This window comes from Diorhabda sublineata, unplaced genomic scaffold, assembly GCF_026230105.1.
Source record: "Diorhabda sublineata isolate icDioSubl1.1 unplaced genomic scaffold, icDioSubl1.1 Dsub_201, whole genome shotgun sequence".
NCBI classification, from domain to species: domain Eukaryota; kingdom Metazoa; phylum Arthropoda; class Insecta; order Coleoptera; family Chrysomelidae; genus Diorhabda; species Diorhabda sublineata.
The window spans coordinates 2839-22719 of NW_026614135.1; the positions used below are offsets into that span (position 1 = coordinate 2839).

Below are 19881 nucleotides of genomic sequence, written 5' to 3' on the forward strand. Positions count from 1 at the left end.
AGTACTGCAGCTAATATAATGATTAACATGATCTTCACTCTTCTGCTATCCTCAAAAAACTAATTTCCAATCACATTAATAACGGAATATATAATTTTTAAAAAACCCAAAGACTTTTAACCGACCTGGTATATCAGCGCTCCCGCTGTTATCATCGCAACGAATCTGTCTCGATTACGTGCGTGATACCTTACATTGACAAAAATCTCTTTTTATTTATACGTTATACTTTTATGTTACAAGATTAGCGAATAATAATGGTATATATATAAAATTTTTAAAACCCAAAGACTTTTAACCGACCTGGTATATCAGCGCTCCCGCTGTTATCATCGCAACGAATATATAACTTTACGCATGCGCAAAAACCAAGTCTCTCTCTCTCTCTCTTGAACATTGTCTCGCTGCTCTCTCTCTAACACACGGTTTTCCCTATTTCTGTAGTCAGACATACGTTGCTCATCTACTTACATACAAAACATCTCCATTCAATTTTCACAATTCATCTTTTTCGACAAATTCTTATATCCTACCGGCCAGAAGACAAACTAAACACGATTCTATATACACTAGCGCCCTCTGCCGGTCAGACCCCAAACTTAACACGGTTTTATAGGCACTAGCGCCCCCTGCCTGCCAGACGCCAAACTTAACACGGTTTTATAGACACTAGCGCCCTCTTCCGGCCAGACACCAAACTTAACACGGTTTTATAGACACTAGCGCCCTCTTCCGGCCAGACGACAAACTTAACACGGTTTTATAGACACTAGCGCCCTCTGCCGGTCAGACCCCAAACTTAACACGGTTTTATAGACACTATCACCCTCTGCCGGCCAGACGCCACCAGATGATCAAGACATCGACATAATCCTAATACAGCAACCATTTCACGACATAAAGCCACCTCCTAACTACATAATGACGAGATACAATAAACATAGTAAAACATGCACAATCACAAAGGCTAAGTACAAACCGATGACGATAACCTCTATGACTGACGAGAATACCACAACCATCCAATTACAATTACAAGACATAACAATACACATCATCAATATATACGACGAACCAGGGGGCAATAGGAATAAAAGACTAGATAGACACATAAGGAAAATAGAGGAAATAACAAACCCCTTTATATTAGCAGGAGACTTCAATGCCAAAAACACTGGATGGGGAGGAGACACAAATGACGCCAGAGGAGAGGACATACTGGACTGGATAACTTCGAAAACCTACTTTATTAATAACACACACGACAGCCCACCGACATTTATCAGCAACAGAGGGAAAGTTGGGTAGACTTAACTATAACAAAGGAAGTAACCTTAACGGACTGGACTGTACACAATGAGGAGACACTCAGCAACCACGCATATATAACATACAACATAAGACAAAACATGAGAGATGAGCGACAAAAATCAAGAAAGACAAAATATGACTTCAACAACACGGATAACGAGCTAATTAAAAGAATTACAGATAATCTTGACTAGACCCCGCTGTACGACGTAGAAAGTACAGCGCAGAAATACCAAAGCAACTATGTTAATATCATGGAAAACGGGCTAAAAAAAAGAAGAAAAAAAGAAAAACTCAAATATGGTGGACCCAAGAGCTGACCAGACTAAGACAGAAAACGAACAAGAAACGAAAACAATATCAACAAGAACAAGACCCAATAGAAAGAACAATTAATAGCGATGTCGCTTTTTGATCCTTCGATGTCGGCTCTCCCTATCATTGCGAAGCAGAATTCGCTAAGCGTCAGATTGTCCTCCCATTAATAACGAACCGTGCCACTTTTTTGATGACGCTAGCTGGCGAAAATAATCACATAGATGGATGGAGAATCAAATTTGGAGAAAAAAATTTAATACCAAAAATTTCCCCCCACTCCCTCCTTTCATAGGTGATTTGGATTGCTCAGAGCTGGACAGAGCTACGTTCACGGGATGTTCCAAATGTTTCTAATCGAGTATTTCGGCTAACGAAAAAAATTATATCCCCCCCGATAATCCCCCCCCCCAAAAAAGTTCTATGGCGCAGCTGAAACCCACTTTTTTATTATTCGAGCTAGAGAATAATTGAAAACTGATTCGGGGAAAAATTGGAAAGTAAATTCCCAAAAAATTTTTCTCCGAATTTCGGAAAATTTTTAGCCTAGCGCGAGAGACCTGATTTTTCTCAATCCAAAAATATCCGAATTTTTGAAATTACCCCCTTCTTTGGGGGGTCTAGATGGAGCCAAAAGTCGAAATTTTCGGAGAACCTCAATTGGGGGTGTGCAACTTTTTTACGTTACACGATAGCGAAAAAATGGAAAGTAAGTTTTGGGGACAAAAAAATATCCATAATCCCACGATCAAAATTTTTGGAGGTCCAGGGGGGAAAATTCGTGGGAAAAAATTCCGAAGTGGATTTGAATATTTGGTTTTTCCGGAATTTTGACATTTGAATATACCAGCGGGAAGCGCCTTGACATACCCTAGTCATTGGTGTATATTATTACTGAATTCCCCCCACTTTGTGAGGGTGCCAGGAATCGCTAAATATTGAACCTGGAGATGCGATTTTCGCAGGATCTTCCGGATTTTGAGCGCCTATAATTGAAATAGGCTCGAAATATTTTTAGCACCAGGTGAGTAGCCAAAAATTTTTGAAAGGAGGGGCCGCCACCCTACCCCCCTCAAGATTTTTTTGGGAGGTCCGGGGCTATCTCATTGTTCATTATTTTTGATTCTCTATACAACGGTTTTTTTATTTTTTTTTCTACGACGTCTCCTTCCCCTTCAAAAACCCAGCTTATGTTGCGCGTTAACTAGTACAAGGACCGGCTCTAAAGGGCAAATTTTCAAGATGCTCCGTGGTTGGAAAATGACCGTGTTCTTCAACCACTTTACCCACACGCCTATTTATATCTAAGCGTGAGGAGCGCTGCACGTACCTGTTAACTGTACAGCACTTAGACTGTAGCAGTTGCTGATTTTTGGTAGCATAAAACGGTATTTTAGTATAAGGCTAAAAGACATACGTCACTATGAATAATCTTTTATTTAGCAACTACTTTAGGTCGTAAAACTACAGTAGTTGGTGCCTTATTGACTTCTGTCGATATAAATTGAGACACTTTCAGGATAAAAAGTTATAATAAAATATGACTACACTACACAAAATGTTAAACACAAAACTTGTCCTGCGCCCAAATACAGTAAATAACACTTGAAACGTAAATCGAATAAAAGAACTATGTTAATTCAACAAGAGAAATTAATTTGACTTTTCATTTTTAAATGCACTGACAACTCACTCCCATTTTTTTTTTTGAGATCAGGTCGTCGTAAATTTATTAATCATTTTTGAAAGATCATCGATTCTAAAATCGAATGATCATTCATTGGTTTGAGAATATAATTCTCGAAAATTTTCCAAAACTAGGTTTAATGGGTTAAAATTGACTTCGAAAATTTCATCAGGATCGGCTAAGGAGGGGTTGTTAAATCTTGTTCTGCGATTTGGCTGAAAATTTGAGATAAGGGGTTTTCGGGGATGAGAAAGCCAATGGTGATATTAGTTTTTCCAATAAAAAATCCAATAACATGAATTAAAAAATTAAAAACACCGAAAATTTTGGTTTTTATCGTTTAAAAAATAATAAACTACTGCCGATTTTAACAAAATTCCGAATATAGAGTACATGCGTGATAAGACTTTCTACGTTTTTACAATTTTGGAAAAAAAAAATTTTCCTCATACTTGAAGAATTTTCAGAAAATATTTTTTTTCTCTTTTCAACTATAAAACTTTGGCAAAATGGCTCAAAAATTGGTATCCTCTTATGAAAATACGTCATATTTCATTTTCTCCATCACACGATTCACGATATTTGAATTTTATTCGAATTAAGATTCCAAATTTTTTGTAAATTATATCCCTTGAAAAATTATATGTCCCACGTCTATGGTATAATAATATAAAAATATACAGAATCCGAAAGCACAACAATGATATTGTTTGAAAAAAATATATTCTTCTTATTTTATCCTTGAAAATAAAACAAAAAAATTTGAAATTTGAATTTAGTATAATAGTAACGATGTATATTCATAATAAATTCATTGAGCTGAAAATAATGAGCCGATTAATCATTGTATCTTTTTTCTTGGAAATAAAACAAAAAAATTTTATAATTTCCATACTTTTATAATTGAGGCGTTCTATTATTATTGAATCTGAAGAATATCGGAGGTACTGTCATAGGAAAAATATATCTGCTCATATACCGCTTATACAAGGCGAGTTATGACCCTCTGAATTTGAGTTTTAGAAACGGAACATGCATTTTCGGAAGAAACCACATGATCCGATTCAAGAACTGATATGTTTTTGAGAATCTCCGACAACGGATATATTTTATCCAATTATTTTCTATACATACTTTTGATACGAAACAATATTTTCTATATTTTGGAACGAAACCGAGAAATATTCGGAAAATTGTTGTCATTCCTTTGTATAAAACTGAATAAATACGAAACTATGGGAGTTATCATGGTATTCATGGTATCAATCGACTAAGATAGCCTCAATCTCTGTCCTCCATTCCATTGCAACACTACATTCTCAAACATTCGTGTATTATACAGGGTGAAAGTCGAGACAAATTTTTTTCTCAAAAAAATTCCACATAAAAATTCATATTATCTACAGATCAGCAGCTGAAACGTGGTAATGAGAAAAAATCGGAAGAAGACCATAGGTACTATCATAGAAAAAATATACCTCTTTTTACTTGATTATGCAAGGCAAGTTATAGAGGTTTGAATTTGAGCTTTTGCAACGGATTTCGACATTTCAAAGGGTACCCCTTTGGATTGAAAATGGAGAAAAAATCTTTTGACTGCGATTTCAACCAAATTCTGTACATGGGAGTTAAATGATATAGGGATTCGACAAGAGTTGTCAGTTTCCGGAAAAAAAATTTTGACAAGGGAAAATCCGTGAAAATTCATGAAAATTGAATTTTCGTAAAAAAGATATTTCCAGTCTAAAAAATAATACTTTTTCTGAAATCTCCAGCGACGAATATATGATATTTGATCTTTTTCCCAATACTTTTAGACGAACCCATATTTTCAAGATTTTGGCACAAAACCGAGAAATTTTCGGAATATTGTTGTCATCCCTGAGTATAAAATTGAATAAATTCGGAACTATGAGAGTTATCATGATATTTATGGCATCAATCGATTAAAAAAAACCTTCATTTTTTTTATTTCAGTTTAACGTGCCTCGACAGCGCTGGTCATTGGCACACAAAAACAATTATAAGTTAATCACATTTGAATTAAATAAAAATAAAATCAAAGTTAAATACAGCTACATACAAAAAATAAAATCTGTTACAATGTATAAATTAAATTATCTTTTCTTGTACAGCTTGGTGGCTTTAAGGAACTGCACGATTTTCCTTATTTCCGTCGGGCAGTTAAGTGTCTCCTGTAGGTTGGTTTTCATATCAAACTGTTGATATGCGGTGGAATATTCTCTGCAGTCGGTGAAGATGTACTTAACAGTCACAGGAACTTGACAAGTTCGGCAGACAGGACGACTTTCTGACGACATCAAATAGCCGTTAGTAAGTTTCATGTGGTTGATGCGAAGTCTTCTTATTGTCACAGCTTCTCCCCTATTCAGAAAGTTTAGGGAAAAGTGAGAAGTAGTTGGGTGGATTTGATGTAGTGCTGTAGTGCTCATGCTCCATGTATCGTGCCAAGATTTTTTAGTGAGGTGTTTGAAAGTAATTTTCAGATCATTGTCCAGCTGTACTGGGATTTCAAGATGATTTTTTGTGGCTTCTTTGGCGTGGCGATCGGCGCATTCGTTTCCAGCAATTCCAGTGTGCGATGGAAGCCAAATGAGAGAGACTGTTATATCAAGAGCAAAGAGAGTTTTGGACTATTGGGTGGTCGGTGAATATGGTTGAGATGGACTGTATGGATGAAAGAGAGTCAGTACATATGGCGATATGTTTATGGGGAGAAGTAACATATTTGAAGGCTTGAAGGATACTGTATAGTTCACCAGTGTAAACAATACACGTCGAGGGTAAACGGAAAGAACTTATGAGTTCGTGGTTTGTAGTGACTGCGCAACCCACACCGGATTCAGCTTTGGAGGCATCCGTATAGAGAATTAGGTCGCGCAACATTTTAAAGAAAATTTCAGCATCCATAATCCGGCATCCGATTTTCATAACTCATATATTCATCCCTCCTCCGCACTACAACTAAATCCTCTCGATATTGCGTCTATCAATGCTCCTATTAGTTTAAATGAACTAAAATTCGCGCTATCGTCCTGCAAAAATTCTGCTGCCGGTTCTGATGATGTCCTGTTTATATTTCTCAAAAAACTATCCTTCATTTTATTCATTGGTCTCATTGCAATTCTTCATTCTCATAAATACGCGTATTATACAGGGTGAAAGTTGAGACAAATTTTTTTCTCAAAAAAATCCACTTAAAAATTCATATTATCTACAGATGAGCAGCTGAAACGTGGTAATGAGGTAAAATCGAAAGAAGACCATAGGTACATTTTCTAATCCAATTTTCACAATACATCTATCTATCTCATCAAGTTTATATATCGAGCAGAATCTACTTTGATAATAAATTATTTTTTTTTTGTTATTAAAACTATTTCATACATTTTTTATATGTTACACTTCGAACGGTTTCTATTTTTATAAAACTTTAACCTAACCTAACCTTTTTTTTAGTGTGGATGGGAAAATCTTCATAATACCAATCAGAAGGTGTCCCAGGTGTGCATCGCTTCACACAACCTAAACTAACATACATCTATTTCTTTATTTTTGGACAAGTACCTATATCGAGCGGAATATAATTTCATAATACTTTTTTCCCTTTGTATTACTATTTTCATACAACTTTTATATGTTACACCCCGAACGGCTTCTACATACAAAACAACACCTCCATTCAATTTTCACAATTCATCTTTTTCGACAATTTCATACATCGAGCGACCATCTAATTTCATAATACACTGGTTTCATAATTATTACTATTTTCATACAACTTTTATATAACACACCTCGGACGGCTTCTACATACAAAACATCTCCATTCAATTTTCACAATTCATCTTTTTCGACAAATTCTTATATCCTATCGGCCAGAAGACAAACTAAACACGATTCTATACACACTAGCGCCCTCTGCCGGTCAGACCCCAAACTTAACACGGTTTTATAGACACTAGCGCCCCCTGCCGGCCAGACGCCAAACTTTACACGGTTTTATAGACACTAGCGCCCTCTGCCGGCCAGACGCCAAACTTAACACGGTTTTATAGACACCAGCGCCCTCTGCCGGCCAGAAGACAAACTAAACACGATTCTATATACACTAGCGCCTCCTGCCGGCCAGACGCCAAACTTGACACGGTTTTATAGACACTAGCGCCCTCTGCCGGCCAAACGCCAAACTTGACACGGTTTTATAGACACTAGCGCCCCCTGCCGGCCAGACGCCAAACTTAACACGGTTTTATAGACACTAGCGCCCTCTGCCGGCCAGACGCCAAACTTAACACGGTTTTATAGACACCAGCGCCCTCTGCCGGCCAGAAGACAAACTAAACACGATTCTATATACACTAGCGCCCCCTGCCGGCCAGACGCCAAACTTAACACGGTTTTATAGACACTAACGCCCTCTGCCGGCCAGACGCCAAACTTGACACGGTTTTATAGATACTAGCGCCCTCTGCCGGCCAGACGACAAACTTAACACGGTTTTATAGACACTAGCACCCTCTGCCGGCCAGACGACAAACTTAACACGGTTTTATAGACACTAGCGCCCTCTGCCGGCCAGACGCCAAACTTAACACGGTTTTATAGACACCAGCGCCCTCTGCCGGCCAGAAGACAAACTAAACACGATTCTATATACACTAGCGCCCCCTGCCGGCCAGACGCCAAACTTAACACGGTTTTATAGACACTAACGCCCTCTGCCGGCCAGACTCCAAACTTGACACGGTTTTATAGACACTAGCGCCCTCTGCCGGCCAAACGCCAAACTTGACACGGTTTTATAGACACTAGCGCCCCCTGCCGGCCAGACGCCAAACTTAACACGGTTTTATAGACACTAGCGCCCTCTGCCGGCCAGACGCCAAACTTAACACGGTTTTATCGACACCAGCGCCCTCTGCCGGCCAGAAGACAAACTAAACACGATTCTATATACACTAGCGCCCCCTGCCGGCCAGACGCCAAACTTAACACGGTTTTATAGACACTAACGCCCTCTGCCGGCCAGACGCCAAACTTGACACGGTTTTATAGATACTAGCGCCCTCTGCCGGCCAGACGACAAACTTAACACGGTTTTATAGACACTAGCACCCTCTGCCGGCCAGACGACAAACTTAACACGGTTTTATAGACACCAGCGCCCTCTGCCGGCCAGAAGACAAACTAAACACGATTCTATATACACTAGCGCCCCCTGCCGGCCAGACGCCAAACTTAACACGGTTTTATAGACACTAACGCCCTCTGCCGGCCAGACGCCAAACTTGACACGGTTTTATAGATACTAGCGCCCTCTGCCGGCCAGACGACAAATTAAACACGAACTTTTCCTAATCCAATTTTCACAATACATCTATCTATCTCTTCAAGTTTATATATCGAGCAGAATCTACTTTGATAATAATTTTTTTTTTTTTCGTTATTATTACTATTTCATACAACTTTTATATGTTACACCTCGAACAGTTTCTACAGGGTGCGGCAGCATAACTTCCTTTTTTCAAAAGTTAATAAAACTTATTGTATGAATCAGAAAATTTTTATTCGTTTTTTATAATACAGGCACATACATAAAGTTTTGTTTTACTGAGTTTTGAAGATCAAATCAGTTAGGTGACGTCCCCCATTCTCCATACACTGAGTAAACCGATTTCTGGTGTTTGTCATGACTCTTGCCATCATAGCAGGCGTTATGTTGGCAATTTCTTCCTGGATGTTCGTCTTCAAATCTTGTAGGGTCCTTGGACGGTTCACATACACACGGGATTTCAAAAAACCCCATAGGAAATAATCACAAGGGGTCAAATCGGGAGAGCGGGCTGGCCACTCCAAATCGCCCCTAATTGAGATAAGGCGTTCTGGGAAGTGTTCCCTCAAAACAGCCATCGATGTTCTTGAAGTGTGTGCCGTTGCTCCGTCTTGTTGGAACCAAGTGTCCCCTAAGTCCAACTCATCTAGCCGTGGGAAAAAAAATTCCTGTAACATGTTTACATACCGGTGCGAATTCACTGTCACTGTGACTTCATTTTCCTCAAAGAACCAGGGACCAATAATTCCACGTGAGTAAATTGCACACCACACTGTGACTTTAGGTGAATGCAAAGGCCGTTGATGCAATTGTCGAGGATTGGTATCAGCCCAGTAGCGCATGTTTTGTTTGTTTACGGATCCACACAAATGAAAATGGGCTTCATCACTAAAAAAAACAATAGCGTCCTCAGGAACGACTTCCAGAAAAACCTCACACGCGTTCCTCCGAGAATTGAAGTCACGTTCAGAAAGTTCCTGCACAATTGCCATCTTGTATGGATGAAAATGAAGATCATCATGAAGTATTCTCCTCACAGAACGATCGGAAAGTCCAAGGGCAGACGCATGTTTGCGAGCAGAACGCCGTGGTGATCGCATCACTGAAGTTCTAACTAACTCAATGTTCTCCGGTGATCTAATGGGCCGAGGGACTCCAGTTCTTCGTCTTGTCACACTTGCAGTTTGTCTGAACGTAGTGACCCACGTAACAATTGATTTCCGGTCCGGGACAGGGGCCAAGGGGGCTAAATTAAAGCGATTCCGAAAGGCGCGCTGGGTTGCGATCACAGAACATCTGCTCGAAAAGTAAACCTCAACGGCAAACGCACGCTCCTCACTGTTCCAACGCATGATGGCGACTGAACTGTGCCGGGACAAAACTTTATAGTCCCCCCTCTCGAACGAGACCACTAGCACTCCGTTACGACATCTACCGACTAAATGGCGAACTTTTTAAAAAAGGAAGTTATGCTGCCGCACCCTGTATTTTCATAAAACTTTAAACTAACCTAACCTAACCTAACCTAATCTAACCTTTTTTTAGTGTGGATGGGAAAATCTTCATAATACCAATCAGAGAGTGTCCCAGGTGTGCATCGCTTCACACAACCTAACCTAACATACATCTATTTCTTTATTTTTGGACAAGTACCTATATCGAGCGGCCATCTAATTTCATAATACTTTTTTCCGTTATTGTTAATATTTTCATAGCACTTTTATATAATATACCTCGAACGGCTCCTACATACAAAACATCTCCATTCAACTTTCACAATTCATCTTCTTCGACAAGTTCCTATATCGAGCGGAATATAATTTCATAATACTTGTTTTTTATTATTATCACTAATTTTATATAACTTTTATATAATGCACCTCGGACGTTCATACATCGAGCGGTCATCTAATTGCATAATACTTTTTTCCGTTATTGTTAATATTTTCATAACACTTTTATATAATATACCTCGAAAGGCTTCTACATACAAAACATCTCCATTCAACTTTCACAATTCATCTTCTTCGACAAGTTCCTATATCGAGCGGAATATAATTTCATAATACTTGTTTTTTATTATTATCACTAATTTTATACAACTTTTATATAATGCACCTCGGACGTTCATACATCGAGCGGTCATCTAATTGCATAATACTTTTTTCCGTTATTGTTAATATTTTCATAACACTTTTATATAATATACCTCGAAAGGCTTCTACATACAAAACATCTCCATTCTACTTTCACAATTCATCTTTTTCGACAATTTCCTCTATCGAGCGGAATATAATTTTATAATACTTTTTTCCGTTATTGTTAATATTTTCATAACACTTTTACACCTCGGACGGTTTGTAATTTCATAATACTTCTTTTTAATATTCACAATACATCTTTTATACATTTTCACTATACATCTTTATTAATGTTAATGTAGAAAGCGTACCGTTGTACAGCGCACATATATGTGTGGTGTATCGAAGTTGACGTCTCGTTAAATTTTAATGAACTCGTTATAATTTACGTAAAGACGTTGTTTCGGTCATTCCACATTAGTGGATTATATAGTTTTCTGAAAGGGTGGGTCCCCGTTCTCCTCCAATATATTTTCGTATATTGCTAGCGGTTCCCTTTTTAGATATTATATCAACTCGTCCACAAATTAAATAGTTATTGCGAGATCGTGAATTTAGCTAGCGTTTTACCGTGAGCGATTCATATGCGATCGTCTATAAAATATATATAATATATATTATAACACTTATATATATATTACAATATTGCGATAACTCTCATTATTCCGAGCGAGAATAAAAATTTCGTTCATTATTATCTAATGTAAACCATGTCGCTTACAATCTAGCGAAGGGTAGAGATAATGTCGAAATTCTAGTCCGGTCGACGTAATTATCTTATTTTTTCCTTTCGATTAATTTAGATAGATTTATCTAAATAAATCGATTCGGTGAAATTTTATGAAATAAGAAAATAAAAAATAAATAAAGCGTGGCGCTGAAAATTATATATTTTCAATAATAAGCGCAGCAAACACGCAAACGAAAAAGTAAATAACAATGTGTGTTTTTATACACGAATATAGATGATTATATATTATGTATAAATATAAAATATATGTAATATGAAAAAACATCATAATTCTCCTCCTGGGGTGGTGGATATTGTTATTAAAACTTTTTCGATAATAGTTTTATTAAATATATGTATATATATATATATATATATATATATATATATATATATATATATATATATATATATATATTATAAAACACAGTTCCCTGGTTGATCCTGCCAGTAGTCATATGCTTGTCTCAAAGATTAAGCCATGCATGTCTCAGTACAAGCCAAATTAAGGTGAAACCGCGAAAGGCTCATTAAATCAGTTATGGTTCCTTAGATCGTACCCACATTTACTTGGATAACTGTGGTAATTCTAGAGCTAATACATGCAAACAGAGTTCCGACCGGAGACGGAAGGAGCGCTTTTATTAGATCAAAACCAATCGGTGGCGGGCTTGCTCGTCATCGTACAATTTGGTGACTCTGAATAACTTTTCGCTGATCGCACGGTCTCGCACCGGCGACGCATCTTTCAAATGTCTGCCTTATCAACTGTCGATGGTAGGTTCTGCGCCTACCATGGTTGTAACGGGTAACGGGGAATCAGGGTTCGATTCCGGAGAGGGAGCCTGAGAAACGGCTACTACATCCAAGGAAGGCAGCAGGCGCGCAAATTACCCACTCCCGGCAGGGGGATGTAGTGACGAAAAATAACGATACGGGACTCATCCGAGGCCCCGTAATCGGAATAAGTACACTCTAAACCCTTTAACGAGGATCAATTGGAGGGCAAGTCTGGTGCCAGCAGCCGCCGTAATTCCAGCTCCAATAGCGTTTATTAAAGTTGTTGCGGTTAAAAAGCTCGTAGTCGAATCTGTGTCCCACGCCGCTGGTTCATCGTACGTGGTGTCAACTGGCGTGTCGTGGGTCGTCCTGCCGGTGGGCTTAGCTCGCAAGGGCGGCCCAACTCAATCCCGCCGCGGTGCTCTTGACTGAGTGTCGAGGTGGGCCGGCACGTTTACTTTGAACAAATTAGAGTGCTTAAAGCAGGCCAAAATTTTGCCTGAATACTGTGTGCATGGAATAATGGAATAGGACCTCGGTTCTATTTTGTTGGTTTTCGGAACCCCGAGGTAATGATTAATAGGAACGGATGGGGGCATTCGTATTGCGACGTTAGAGGTGAAATTCTTGGATAGTCGCAAGACGGACAGAAGCGAAAGCATTTGCCAAAAACGCTTTCATTGATCAAGAACGAAAGTTAGAGGTTCGAAGGCGATCAGATACCGCCCTAGTTCTAACCATAAACGATGCCAGATAGCGATCCGCCGACGTTCCTCCGATGCCCTCTCGTGCATGTCAAAATGTCAAATTGTTTCATAATTTCCTCTCGTGCGCATTCGCGCACTCGAGAAAATTAAATTATCGACAATTTGACATGCACTCGGGACATTAATATTGATAATTCATTTGCATCCAATCCATGCAATCTCTACCTCTGTAGCTCTTGAAAAAACTCAAGTCTTCGTTGTAGCTACATTTTACATAGTAACCAGCACTATATGCTATATGTTTTTGATATTTATTTGTCTTATTATGAAGCTGTGTTTTATCTGTGAATTGTTCTAGCATGCACTCAAAGTCGGCATAAACTACAAAAGGCGTAGTTTGTTTATATATATAATTTCTAAAACTAACAGATTCATATTTTGGAAAAGACATTTTATAATTATTTAATTCAGAGCATAATTTCAAGTGGACATTCAATTTACTTTCACTACTGAAATAATTTATGCAGCGATTGCAAATAAATTTTTTATATGTAGTTTTACTTAACTGACTATTAATTAAACGTGGCAAATCTTTGATCCAGCAGTAGTGATATGTGATTTCTGAATTGTCATTATCTATAGGAGGTGCTTCATAATCGTTTAGCTTTGGAAAATATGTATTTTGAATTAATAAAAGATTTACATGTTTCTCGTGTATTGATTTAGCAAGTCTTACTGGATATACTTTGTAAAATGGTTTTTTATTATTTATTTCAATTAAATCCAAGGCATAGACATTGACGGAAATGTTATTAGATTTTTCAAACTTTGAAATTTGATGCAGGGGCATCGGAGCTTCCAAGTCTTGTATATTCAAGACTGTGCTATAATATGGATATGAGGAAGTGAGTTCTTTATTATTTTTGGCTGTGTACAAAGCACTAACAATTGACCAATAAAAACATGCTTGGTCAGAATTTTTAATGTTTATGCACCCTCGCTTTTTTTAGTTTTAGTTTAATATAAGATGAGCCGTTTCCAATTTCAAATTTATTGATATTTACTTCTAAAGAAATAATTTTACTTAATGCAAAACCAGAGTCCCTCTCTTGAAATTCTGATTATTTAAAATTAATTTTATCGTTGACGTTCTCGAAAAACAATCGCTCTATATCAGTCGATACATCGATAATAGAATTTTTAGTCATAAAATAATGGAAACTAGAAATTTCATTTTCACCAGATTTTTTAATGAACTCTCCACAAAAACAAACATAAACTTTAACAACAGAATATTTTTTCCTAAAAATTTCCCTTATTTTATTTTTAAAAATTATTTGACAATCATTTAAAAATTGCGTTAAGTCCTTATGATATAAATTTACTATAAGTCCGGTTTTAATTCTTCTTGTAAATGCAGAAGCTACATTTTCCCATTTAACCCTATTTTTCAGTTTATTATTCAGCCCCATACCTATATTCCTATTTGAAATAAGTTGTTTAAAATGTTTGAAATGTCCTATGTATGTTTGTAATTTCCTAATTGTACCTACATGCAGTCCTCCTTTTTTAATTGTCAAATTACATACTTTAATTTGTTTTTTCAATCGATTCAACCAAATTTCCACATCTCTATCCGTTATCTTATCAAACAATATTTTTCTAACATTTTTAATGACTTGCAGTAAATTTTCAGATTTTTTTACAATATTCATGGTACTCACCTCTCTCTCTCTCTGTGTGTGTCTTAGGCACGTCTATAGTTCCTCAATTTCAAATGACGCTAGCCGTTGATTTTTTCCAACATCCACTAATCCCTTGAATATAATTCCGTATTTTTCCTTTTCAAATTCTTCAATGACTGGTTTGTAGACACTTGTGACTCTTTGCGGTAAAAACACTACTTCTATATCTAAATCCAATAAAACTGTTTCTCCGAATTTGGAATTGACTATTTTTGCCTTCTTTATAGCCCTCAGAGTATTCAAAGGTAGATCTTGTATTTTTGTTATTGGTTTTCTCTCTGTAATTAGAGATGTTGCGTTAATTTTTTTTAAATCCATTTGAAAAGAGAGAGAGCGCGTAACCCACAAGAAAAAAAAAATACTTACATTTTTTGTTAAGGCACAATTTTAACAGATACTAGTATTTGTTCTTCAGAGCTGGTTTCTCTTGCTGGCAGTGGAAGAGACCGACTCCAACACAATGCAACATCTTATTTATACTCATGTCACTATCTCCATACGATTGTGATAGAATGTTCTAGAAAAAATATTTTATTTGCGGCAATTTTGTAATTTCCTGTAAATGTGGTCCATATGGTTTCCGAATATTCTAATAAATTTTCACTGTTTCCTGTACATGTGGTCCATTTGGTTTAGAAATATTCTTATCAATTTCCTGCGTTATCAAAAAATTTCTTATTAATAGGTAAAAGTTATCTTAATATTGGCATTCGGGAATTTCCAAAAAAATTTTTAATAAGAGTTTATTTCAAAATATACAACATCATTGATAAAAAGAAATTATTTTTGTTAATAAAATTCTAAGATGATTTAAAAGGTCTCCATTTGGACATGGAATATCGAACACGTTCCAATTAAAGGGTCCGGCTGCAACAAGTTTTTTGGTAAACTCATTATATTTGTAGTATGTGGTGTTTTTGAAAAAGTACATGTGTCCGTCAATGTACTGGAATGCTCCTGTAACATCTGTGGGTAGTCCAGGGAAAATATCTTTTATTTGTCCTCTATTCCGAACAGTTTTCAAGTTCTTGTCAAATTCAATATAATTACTGTTATTATAAAATACATATATTTTCCCATGATTGCTTTGAAACATTGTGTTTATTTGAGAATTCTTAGGTATAATTAAATTATTTTCCTCAAGTATTTGTAGAGCGGGAAAATCTGCTACATAGTATTTACGGTCATTGACTGCTATTAAATTATCTGAAGAACTTTGAAAAATCTGAATTATGGGACCCACTTCTTCAGGTAAATAATCATCGAGTATTTCTGGTTGCGAGGGAATAAGTTTCGAGTTCAAATCAATTTTCCATAGGGAATTTTCATTAATAATATATAAATGGTAATTTTCAAATTCACCAGCCATGGCAATGAACATATACTCCGGTGTTATGACGCATAAATTTTTATCCGATACATTTGGTTGATGTGCAAGTGTCTTTGTAGTCGGTGGCAGCGCTGATGTGGGTTTGAAAGGATTATTTACATATGTATTGATTGGTCCATAAAGAGCTTCAAGGGCCATTTTATCATCCTCATCCAATTTAGGAGCAATGTTGAATTGATACCATGGATACATTATTGCTGTCTCAATATCACTGTGAGCAATTCCTAACATATGCCCAATTTCATGAATTAATACCATAAGTAGGCTAGTCTGATCTTCTGAACTTGATCCATCCAAACTTAAATCCCACTTCTCATCAGCATCAATATGAAGCTCTATACAACTGTTGCCTTTTGGGAAATAAGCATGTGCCAACACCTTTCCGGGACCATCAAATGTACTGGAACACTCACCTCTACCTTGGCAATTTGCTCGAAAATAGTGCTTTCCCCGTACAACTGTAATAGATATATCGGGAGCATAAGGCCGTATTTTGTGTATTAATTCAAATTTAAACTTTGAACTGTTACTCCACACTTCAAAAGCCTTTTTGGTTACTTTAAGATATTCTGGAGTTGCCTGAGGGAAATACCATTTCAAATCAAATTTTGACCATTTTGATTTAACTCTAAAAGAATTATCATCGTCGGAAGCTGCTTCACTCACATTACATCTTGGTCTATTTAGAAGTTGAATTGTATTTTCATCTAATTCTCCCGTTGCAGGGATATTATATCTTTCTTGAAAACTCAACAAATAATCCTCAAGTTTAGTCAAATCATTTTCATTTGCGTACCCGAACCGGTGTAAATACTTCATAGCATACTGTTGGTCGACAACGCATAGTACTGGACATAGTACTGCAGCTAATATAATGATTAACATGATCTTCACTCTTCTGCTATCCTCAAAAAACTAATTTCCAATCACATTAATAACGGAATATATAATTTTTAAAAAACCCAAAGACTTTTAACCGACCTGGTATATCAGCGCTCCCGCTGTTATCATCGCAACGAATCTGTCTCGATTACGTGCGTGATACCTTACATTGACAAAAATCTCTTTTTATTTATACGTTATACTTTTATGTTACAAGATTAGCGAATAATAATGGTATATATATAAAATTTTTAAAACCCAAAGACTTTTAACCGACCTGGTATATCAGCGCTCCCGCTGTTATCATCGCAACGAATATATAACTTTACGCATGCGCAAAAACCAAGTCTCTCTCTCTCTCTCTTGAACATTGTCTCGCTGCTCTCTCTCTAACACACGGTTTTCCCTATTTCTGTAGTCAGACATACGTTGCTCATCTACTTACATACAAAACATCTCCATTCAATTTTCACAATTCATCTTTTTCGACAAATTCTTATATCCTACCGGCCAGAAGACAAACTAAACACGATTCTATATACACTAGCGCCCTCTGCCGGTCAGACCCCAAACTTAACACGGTTTTATAGGCACTAGCGCCCCCTGCCTGCCAGACGCCAAACTTAACACGGTTTTATAGACACTAGCGCCCTCTTCCGGCCAGACACCAAACTTAACACGGTTTTATAGACACTAGCGCCCTCTTCCGGCCAGACGACAAACTTAACACGGTTTTATAGACACTAGCGCCCTCTGCCGGTCAGACCCCAAACTTAACACGGTTTTATAGACACTATCACCCTCTGCCGGCCAGACGCCACCAGATGATCAAGACATCGACATAATCCTAATACAGCAACCATTTCACGACATAAAGCCACCTCCTAACTACATAATGACGAGATACAATAAACATAGTAAAACATGCACAATCACAAAGGCTAAGTACAAACCGATGACGATAACCTCTATGACTGACGAGAATACCACAACCATCCAATTACAATTACAAGACATAACAATACACATCATCAATATATACGACGAACCAGGGGGCAATAGGAATAAAAGACTAGATAGACACATAAGGAAAATAGAGGAAATAACAAACCCCTTTATATTAGCAGGAGACTTCAATGCCAAAAACACTGGATGGGGAGGAGACACAAATGACGCCAGAGGAGAGGACATACTGGACTGGATAACTTCGAAAACCTACTTTATTAATAACACACACGACAGCCCACCGACATTTATCAGCAACAGAGGGAAAGTTGGGTAGACTTAACTATAACAAAGGAAGTAACCTTAACGGACTGGACTGTACACAATGAGGAGACACTCAGCAACCACGCATATATAACATACAACATAAGACAAAACATGAGAGATGAGCGACAAAAATCAAGAAAGACAAAATATGACTTCAACAACACGGATAACGAGCTAATTAAAAGAATTACAGATAATCTTGACTAGACCCCGCTGTACGACGTAGAAAGTACAGCGCAGAAATACCAAAGCAACTATGTTAATATCATGGAAAACGGGCTAAAAAAAAGAAGAAAAAAAGAAAAACTCAAATATGGTGGACCCAAGAGCTGACCAGACTAAGACAGAAAACGAACAAGAAACGAAAACAATATCAACAAGAACAAGACCCAATAGAAAGAACAATTAATAGCGATGTCGCTTTTTGATCCTTCGATGTCGGCTCTCCCTATCATTGCGAAGCAGAATTCGCTAAGCGTCAGATTGTCCTCCCATTAATAACGAACCGTGCCACTTTTTTGATGACGCTAGCTGGCGAAAATAATCACATAGATGGATGGAGAATCAAATTTGGAGAAAAAAATTTAATACCAAAAATTTCCCCCCACTCCCTCCTTTCATAGGTGATTTGGATTGCTCAGAGCTGGACAGAGCTACGTTCACGGGATGTTCCAAATGTTTCTAATCGAGTATTTCGGCTAACGAAAAAAATTATATCCCCCCCGATAATCCCCCCCCCCAAAAAAGTTCTATGGCGCAGCTGAAACCCACTTTTTTATTATTCGAGCTAGAGAATAATTGAAAACTGATTCGGGGAAAAATTGGAAAGTAAATTCCCAAAAAATTTTTCTCCGAATTTCGGAAAATTTTTAGCCTAGCGCGAGAGACCTGATTTTTCTCAATCCAAAAATATCCGAATTTTTGAAATTACCCCCTTCTTTGGGGGGTCTAGATGGAGCCAAAAGTCGAAATTTTCGGAGAACCTCAATTGGGGGTGTGCAACTTTTTTACGTTACACGATAGCGAAAAAATGGAAAGTAAGTTTTGGGGACAAAAAAATATCCATAATCCCACGATCAAAATTTTTGGAGGTCCAGGGGGGAAAATTCGTGGGAAAAAATTCCGAAGTGGATTTGAATATTTGGTTTTTCCGGAATTTTGACATTTGAATATACCAGCGGGAAGCGCCTTGACATACCCTAGTCATTGGTGTATATTATTACTGAATTCCCCCCACTTTGTGAGGGTGCCAGGAATCGCTAAATATTGAACCTGGAGATGCGATTTTCGCAGGATCTTCCGGATTTTGAGCGCCTATAATTGAAATAGGCTCGAAATATTTTTAGCACCAGGTGAGTAGCCAAAAATTTTTGAAAGGAGGGGCCGCCACCCTACCCCCCTCAAGATTTTTTTGGGAGGTCCGGGGCTATCTCATTGTTCATTATTTTTGATTCTCTATACAACGGTTTTTTTATTTTTTTTTCTACGACGTCTCCTTCCCCTTCAAAAACCCAGCTTATGTTGCGCGTTAACTAGTACAAGGACCGGCTCTAAAGGGCAAATTT

At 37.4% G+C, this 19881-nt stretch overlaps 1 protein-coding gene across 1 annotated transcript; it reads right to left on the reverse strand.

The window, feature by feature from the left end:
• Positions 1–14784: 14784 nt before the first annotated feature.
• Positions 14785–17018, reverse strand: LOC130452141 (matrix metalloproteinase-16-like). The gene is made up of 3 exons (XM_056791456.1): positions 16959–17018; positions 16135–16741; positions 14785–15050 (listed from the first exon to the last, which is right to left on the reverse strand). The coding sequence occupies exons 1-3, from the start codon at positions 17016–17018 to the stop codon at positions 14785–14787; spliced, it is 933 nt and encodes a 310-aa protein (XP_056647434.1).
• Between the last annotated feature and the right edge of the window lie 2863 nt (positions 17019–19881).